The 8,276-nt window shown below is 30.7% G+C and overlaps 1 protein-coding gene across 4 annotated transcripts in view; it reads left to right on the top strand.

Moving 5' to 3' along the window:
* LOC145259677 (uncharacterized) overlaps window positions 1-8,276 on the top strand; it is a 184,486-nt gene that overhangs the window by 141,264 nt on the left and 34,946 nt on the right. For 2 of the 4 annotated variants that reach the window (XM_080117337.1, XM_080117340.1), the window contains exon 4: window positions 1,567-1,689. In XM_080117337.1, coding sequence (XP_079973463.1) covers window positions 1,567-1,689 — 123 coding nt within the window. Of the gene's footprint in view, window positions 1-1,566; window positions 1,692-8,276 lie in introns of all 4 variants that reach the window. The other 2 variants (XM_080117336.1, XM_080117338.1) reach the window with 1 other exon arrangement.

Below are 8,276 nucleotides of genomic sequence, written 5' to 3'. Positions count from 1 at the left end.
CAATAAATTTTCGTAATTTTCGGATATATTACTATTTTCGACATGACAATTAACTGCGTAATATTGTTTTTGCTTAAAATGACATTTTTTTTAAATCGATATACTACACTTTGATCTTGTCGCCCCGTGCCACAGAGGGCGCGCGGGCAGTGAACCAACATCACGATAATCCGGTGCATTAATTTTCATACATATAAAAACAGCTTAATGTATAAATAGATACGGGCAAAAATGGACAAATGAAGATAGGGGGGCCTAGTTTTGAAAGCCAATGTATCATAGTTTTTTGGTTTATGACTACTTTTTGATTGTATTGTAAAGATTAAGGACTAAACTTAATTTCCAAAAGAAAAAAAAAAAAATATTTGACAGGTGAAAAAAAAAAGTTATGAAAAATCTTTTCACAGTGAGCTAACCAATTCAGCTAACTTTTGAAGTTAAATAAATTCATTGTAAAAATCCTTTACAAGGTAAATATTAGTTTTCTGGATCTATTTCAAAGATAATTAGTAAAGTCTTAAGATATCGAATTAAATTAAAAAAAAACACGTTGTGTGCCCAAAAAATAGCTTAATTAGCCCAAAAAGCGAAGGATTTTGCCATTTGCAAAATCGCAACAAACGAAAGTTTTGTAAACACGGATTATATGGAAGCCCGAAATTTCTCCCAGTCAAAAGGCTGGCTAAAAATGATGTTATGTAGTTAAAAGTAGGAAGGGGGTGCTATTTTTCTTTTTTCCACCCAGGTGTGCATCCGTACATTCCTATCCTAAACGTTTGTATCATTTTTACCATTTTTTAATTTAATTATTTTTCTATGTTCCTGTTTTTTAATACAATTTTTTAAAAAAATTATTGTTCAAGATTATATAAAAATTAAGTTACGCCGAAAGTTTCACATTCATGAAAGCAAGGAAAATATTAAAATCTTATGTATAAAAATTAAGCAAAACTTGTAATTAAAAAAAAAAAAAAGTAGAAATATTTTTTGCTATCATAATTTTTTTGTATGAAAATGTTAAATAAACAACGCTTAATTCAATGATAATATCGGTAGTTCGAGAAATTAATTTTTCTTTGAGTTATATAAAATTCATTAATATGGAGTTTAGGGGCTTTTTTCATAATGTTCCTGTAAAAATAATTTTTTTCTTTAATTGTTATGATTTACAATGCTTTATTTTCATAAAAAAAAAAAATAAATAAATTAATTTATTTATTTAATTTATTTTTTTTACTACAGAAAACCATAACTTTAGTAAAGGTGTTTTTTGTTTAAACAAAATAATACATTTCCACTAAGATTTAAATAAAAATGAATGGTTTCAATCTATTCCGTAATCATTATTTGATAAATACTGAAAATTTCATCAAAATTGATTAATTTCCTGATTTTTGGTGAATTTTTAAGTAAAAATGTTTATACATTTTGAGCATCGGCATTTATTTTGCATGTACCTAATATAAAAGCTATGAAAACGGTATTAACTCTACACCTCCCCCAAGCTGCTTATTCTTGTAATTCGTAATCCATTACCTGTTTTTTTTTTTGTTTTTGTTTTTTCAGACAATATGTCCGTCCCACACATCATGATCAGTTACCAGTGGGACGCGCAGCCGATCATGTTGGGGATCAAAGAAAAATTGGAATTGGCTGGTTATAAAGTTTGGATGGATGTCGAGCATATGAGTAAGTACTAAGGGAGACAAACTCTTCTAAAGGGTGACGCAATTTAGCTAAGGGGAAGCAACTCAACTGTTAGTTTTGCTTTTCATATTATGAGAATACTAATGCTCCTTTTTCCACCAGGGGTTGTACCGGAACCATTAAAGGGACAAGACAGAACCTTTGCATTTTTTATTATTCAATAGTTATTTAAAATTAATAAAGTACTAGACTACCCGTGACCCCCTAGGGTCAGTATGTTATATTAGCTATGGAATTCATGTATGAGCGTGACACTTGTGACGTAAAGAAAATAGTTTTTTTTTTGACATAACAGAAACATTTCTATGAAAGTATATTAAAATGAAAAAAGAATATAGATAGATTTCTATGAGTCGTTCTGTTTATAATTGTTTATTATAATTAATTATTCGTGAAAAAAAGAAAGTTACTGAATTATAAGTGGTTAGCCATACTTATAGGTAAATGTGCACTGAGATACCATAATACTTATAGTTAAATTCAAATTTTGATATATCTGCTTTTTTTTTTTTTTAATTTTTTTAGATCGTTCATTTCTGAATTACGTTTAAGTTATTTTAAACCCCACTCTTCCCATGTTAAATAATAATTTCGAAATAATAACGTTAATATTTCAGCGTCCCAATTATTTTTTTTTTTTCGCATTTAAATTATCCAAATAAACAATTGTTAATACTGTCAGCTTTTTTTTTTTTTTTAGATCGTTCATTTCTGTATTACGTTTAAGTTATTTTAAACCCCACTCTTCCCATGTTAAATAATAATTTCGAAATAATAACGTTAATATTTCAGCGTCCCAATTATTTTTTTTTTTCGCATTTAAATTATCCAAATAAACAATTGTTAATACTGTCTGCTTTTTTTTTTTTTTAGATCGTTCATTTCTGTATTACGTTTAAGTTATTTTAAACCCCACTCTTCCCATGTTAAATAATAATTTCGAAATAATAACGTTAATATTTCAGCGTCCCAATTATTTTTTTTTTTTTCGCATTTAAATTATCCAAATAAACAATTGTTAATACTGTCTGCTTTTTTTTTTTTAGATCGTTCATTTCTGTATTACGTTTAAGTTATTTTAAACCCCACTCTTCCCATGTTAAATAATAATTTCGAAATAATAACGTTAATATTTCAGCGTCCCAATTATTTATTTTTTTTTTCGCATTTAAATTATCCAAATAAACAATTGTTAATCCTGTCTGCTTTTTTTTTTTTTACATCGTTCATTTCTGTATTATGTTTAAGTTATTTTAAACCCCACTCTTCCCATGTTAAATAATAATTTCAAAATAATAACGTTAATATTTCAGTGCGCAGGTCATGCGCGCATGCGCAACCGGATGTCATAAACCGGAAAGTGGGTTACATACATCGTTTCAAAGTCATTTGAGTTTTATAATTATATAGATTTATTATTTTATTAGTAGTACCAGTAGTGGAAGATTTTGTTTTAAACAAAATCAAATTAAAAAAAAAAGATAATTAAAGAAATCGCTTTTGGCATCAGACAAATTTTTCTGATTGTGATATTGGTTCCGATACCGAAAAAGTTCTGACTTTCCAATTCCTGATTCCCATTAATCGTCCCAACACTAATAGATATTAATTTATTTTATTGCGGACTATTATTCTCATCTTTATTAGTTGTTGTTTCACAACGTTTTGGCCAACTATTCCTCTGACCTTCGTCAGGTGGTAACTGTGACAGGATAGGAACTCTGAATCTCCTAACTGCATCCTCAGCAATTACTGCCATCCATAGTTGTTGTCGCCTCACCACGTTTTTGGCCAAATAAGCCTCTGGCTGGCTTTGGGTAGGATTGAAACCGCTATTCAAAGATTGTCTGAAGACAATTCTCACCTAGAACTGTAGAGATTCAACGTCTCTATCCACTGCGCCATGGGCCCCGAAGGGCGATCAAGGTTGGATTTTTTGCCTAATAAATCCACATTTATTTATTATCTGATCTTCCATGGTCGGGTCTGTACCGAATGATCTATATATATTATTTAATTGGAATTCATTATTGAGATGAGTATTATTTATATTAATTTATTTATTGTGGACTATTATTCTCATCTTTCTTAGTTATGAGAAAAAAATGTGGTGAGACGACAACAACTATGGAAGGCAGTAATTGCTGATAATGCAATAAGGAGATTCAGAGTTCCTATCCCGTTGCGGTTACCACCTGACGAAGGCCAGAGGAATAGTTGGCCGAAACGTCATGAAACAACAACTAAGAAATAGTAATTGTCTGTATTTTTGAGATGAGGTGTTTTCATTGATTGAGATTGTCGGACTGGCTTCCTCATCTTGGTTGTTTGAGTCACAACGTTTCGGCCGTTTTGCCCTCCGGCCTTCATCAGGTGTTTTGTATCGAACTGGGGAACGATGAAGGCTGGAGGGCAAAACGGCCGAAACGTTGTGACTCAAACAACCAAGATGAGGAAGTCAGTCCGACAATCTCAATCAACAACTAGGAAAGATGAGAATAATAGTCCGCAATAAATAAATTAATAAATAATACTCATTTCAATAATGAATTCCAATTAAAAAAATATATATAGACTATAATAATATAATATATATAATAAATTCCACAGCCAAACAACGTCGCAGCTCACAAGAGCCATGAGAGTCAACGAACCGGAAGTCCAAGACTCGAGTTTCGCCCTCATTTGGGCTCATCAGTTAGACACATCCGAGCTCAGGATTCGAAACCCGAGCCTCTTGCATGCGAGGCAAGCACTCTACCAACTGAGCAAACGCGAGTCTTGGACTTCCGGTTCGTTGACTGTCATGGCTCTTGTGAGCTGCGACGTTGTTTGGCTGTGGAATTTATTATACAATCTCTCACATTATGAAAATCATATATATATATATATATATATTAGTGATGAAATATTTTTACCGATTCCATACTAAATTCCTGATTCTGATGCAATTACCGATTCCGATTCTTATAAATCTCTAAATATTTAACTGTAGAGCTGTTTTTTTTTTTCCTGGATTACCATAAAATGCACGCAAAATGTACAGATATTTTCTCAAACGTAAAAACACACTTGTGGGAAATGATCTATAGATTTTAGTTTTACTGTTATTTTAAAATCAATAAATATTTGTTATTTTAAAATCAATAAATATTTGTTATTTTAAAATCAATAAATATTTGTTATTTTAAAATCAATAAATATTTGTTATTTTAAAATCAATAAATATTTGTTATTTTATTTTTATTACCAGCAGTGGAAGATTTTATTTTTTTAAACAAAATCAAATAAAAAAAAAAAACAACGCTTGAAGGAATGGTCTTTTGGAAAATAGCCACAAATTTTCATGATTTTAATACGATTCTGATACACCAAAAGTTCCAATTTTTCTGTTTTTTGATTCTGATTCTGATTAATCGATGCAACACTAATATATATATATATATATATATATATATATATACGAGCAACCAGTTAAAACATGTCAAAAACACTTTGAAATGAGCTAAAAACATATTTAATCTGAAAAGGAAACACTAGATAAGTGGATAGTACTTAATCCGCAGAGTTTCGAAGAAATACTTTCCTTCTCATCAGAGGGTAGGAATTAGTAAAATGCGGGATCGGATTTTGCATGTAGAAGTATTTGATGGAACAACAAGTAAGTCAAAGATTTTACTTGAAAACAAAAAAAGTGGAGCAGAGGGAATATGGTGTAGAAAAAGGTGATTACATGTGAATGGATAGTCTGGTGGAAGATAAATAATCCAGTGACGGTAAAATCCAAATATATAACTTCAAGAAAGTTATTTTATATATATATATATATATATATATATATATATATATATTTGCCTGATCGTAAAATACGCTTAAATATGATATTTTAATTTGTCGTGATTTAAAAAAAAAAAAAAGTATTTAGGTGCCATCAGCTAGAATCGAAACCGAAAGCAAAACTGTAGCATTCAAAGCTGGTGACGTTACCACTGTACCAACGTGACACGCATATGAACTGATTAAAAACTAAAAGTAAACTAAAATGTTTAACGATTTTTTTTGCAATTTTGACCCATATTTGACCCCTTAAAAACTATTTTAACCGGATAAAGACCCATAAAAGAACAGTACATAAAAAAATCAAATCATTTAAGGCTTCCTAGCGTCACTCTACGACTTTTAGTTTCGGAGGAGACAGAATTTGAAAATACGGAGACAGGCATACAGACATAGAGCATTTTATATATTAGGTTTATGCAAATATTCAAATAAGTTTATCAAAATCTTGGATGCAATACATAAAAGGAAAACAATAAGAAATCTGTTAAATTAAAGTCTATTGATCATTCTCCAACACAAGTGTATTTTAACGTTTGAGAAAATATCTGCACATTTAACACGTGCTTTACGATAATCAGAAAAAAATAACTGTATAGTTTAAATATTTAGAGATTTGTGAAGAATCGGAATCAATAATTGTATCAGAATCAGGAATTTAGGATAGAACTGGTAATTGTATCGGAATCAGGAAAAATATTGCAATCGTCCCATGAAGGATGAGATGTAGGTAAAATATTTTCCCATGTTTTTTTCCTTATAAGGAAAATGGATTCGATATTGTTCATTGTTGAAGTGTTTTTTATTCACTACGTCTGACGAAAGGCTATTCTTGTGAAAAATTTCAAACGACATAAGGTTTGAATTTGTCCGAATAGTCTTGAAACAATTGTAACTAACGATGAAATACACTATTTGTTGCTATCAATTTAAAAGTAGACTCTTTGCTACCCCCCTCCCTTCCGCCAATAAACAATAAAATTCTAATTTAGAATCAAAATCGGTAATTGTATTGGAATCAGGAAAAATATTGGAATCGTCCCATCACTAATAGGTGCATTTCATAGATTTTCACACCATTTAAAATCAACATTTTTTTTTTTCGTATTATTTAGATTCTTTGGACTATTATTCTCATCTTCATCGTTTCGGTTGATGTAAACTCCGACCTTTTTCAGGTGTATCTTGTCGAACTCAAGAATCTTTCTGTCAAATTCAGGAATCTGCACAAAATTTTGAATGGAATGCTTTATTTAATCCATGGGGGTGGGAGGGGGGTTAGCATGCTCTCGTTCTGTCAGCCATGGCTGGATAGAAATCCTAAGTAATTTACAATAGTATTTTTGAGTATCACCTGCACAATTAATCCCCAAAGGAATGTAAATTTACAACGGAATTTTATCGAGTACTATATCCACTATGCCATGTGTTTTTTGTTAAAATAACACTGAAGACGAGGACAGTAGTGAAAAGAATCCAAATGAATTATCAACCGTAATCTCAAAAATTCAGAAATGCTACATATTTTTATTTTTATCTTGTGATAATAATAAAATAATAATAAAAATGTCTCGCGATCAGATGATTCCAATATTTTTCTGATTCTAATACAATTGCTAATACTATTTCCAATTCTTTTAAATCCCTGTATATTAAGTAATATAGTACTATTAGCAGGCTGCCTGGCTTTGCCTAGTTGTAAACTAAGCTTAAATATGATATTTTGATTCATGCAAAGTACATATTTATTTTTATAGAGACAATTCTTATATTATTATATTGAACCTAGTATATAGTAGTTAGATCAAAACGACTTGGGTCCCATCAACTAGAACCGAAACCAAAACATACAGCTCTCCACCCTTATTCCTTAGCCTCTGAGCCACACAAATATGCATATATATATATTAGGTTGCTGCAACCAACCAACCGATTGGTTGGTGCAAAAATAATGTCGTTTTTTGACATCATTATATATATATATATATATATATATAATGTCATAAAACGACATTATTTTTGCACCAACCAATATATTTGCACCATCGAATATATATATATATATATATATATATATATATATATATATATATATATTTTTTGGTGCAAAAATAATGTCGTTTTCTGACATTATATATATATATATATATATATATATATATATATATATAATGATGATTGCGATGTTTTGTCAGACGAGCGAGTACCATTCCCACAGTCACTGAATGTTCATGTCCCCGAAGATGACTTTTCAGTCCTACCAGCGACTTGCACTCAAACAAACAGGGCACTGAAGACGGTCATTGGTTTGGATGAAACCAACAGCAACAGAACCCATATAATCATGCACTTTCATGTGATAAATAAGACCTACCTTGGACACTCACCTCACAGATCCAAAGATCTCTATGATTGGGTAGCATTTCCTACATGCTCTCTTGAGCCTCGCTCGGTCTATCTTGGCTGCTTCAAATTGTTCTGCGCCCCTGTATATCAGTGTCCTCCACTGCTTTCGATCATACACTAGGGCCTCCCAACTGTCATATATATATATATATATATATATATATGTGTGTGTGTATCTGTGTGGCTTATATATATAAATAAATAAATTTAACTGTCATCCCTTTTTTAAAAGATGTACTCACCCAATCGTTGAAAACAAGATTCAAGCAAGCAAGCAAAGATGGACGGACGGACGGACGAATGGAGTTTTATAATTATATAGATAA

The sequence above is a fragment of the Euprymna scolopes genome, chromosome 35 (assembly GCF_053919585.1).
Source record: "Euprymna scolopes isolate OS-2025 chromosome 35, ASM5391958v1, whole genome shotgun sequence".
NCBI lineage: Eukaryota > Metazoa > Mollusca > Cephalopoda > Sepiida > Sepiolidae > Euprymna > Euprymna scolopes.
The sequence above is the reverse complement of the archived record's forward strand: the minus strand, read 5'-3'. Positions and strand labels throughout refer to the sequence as shown.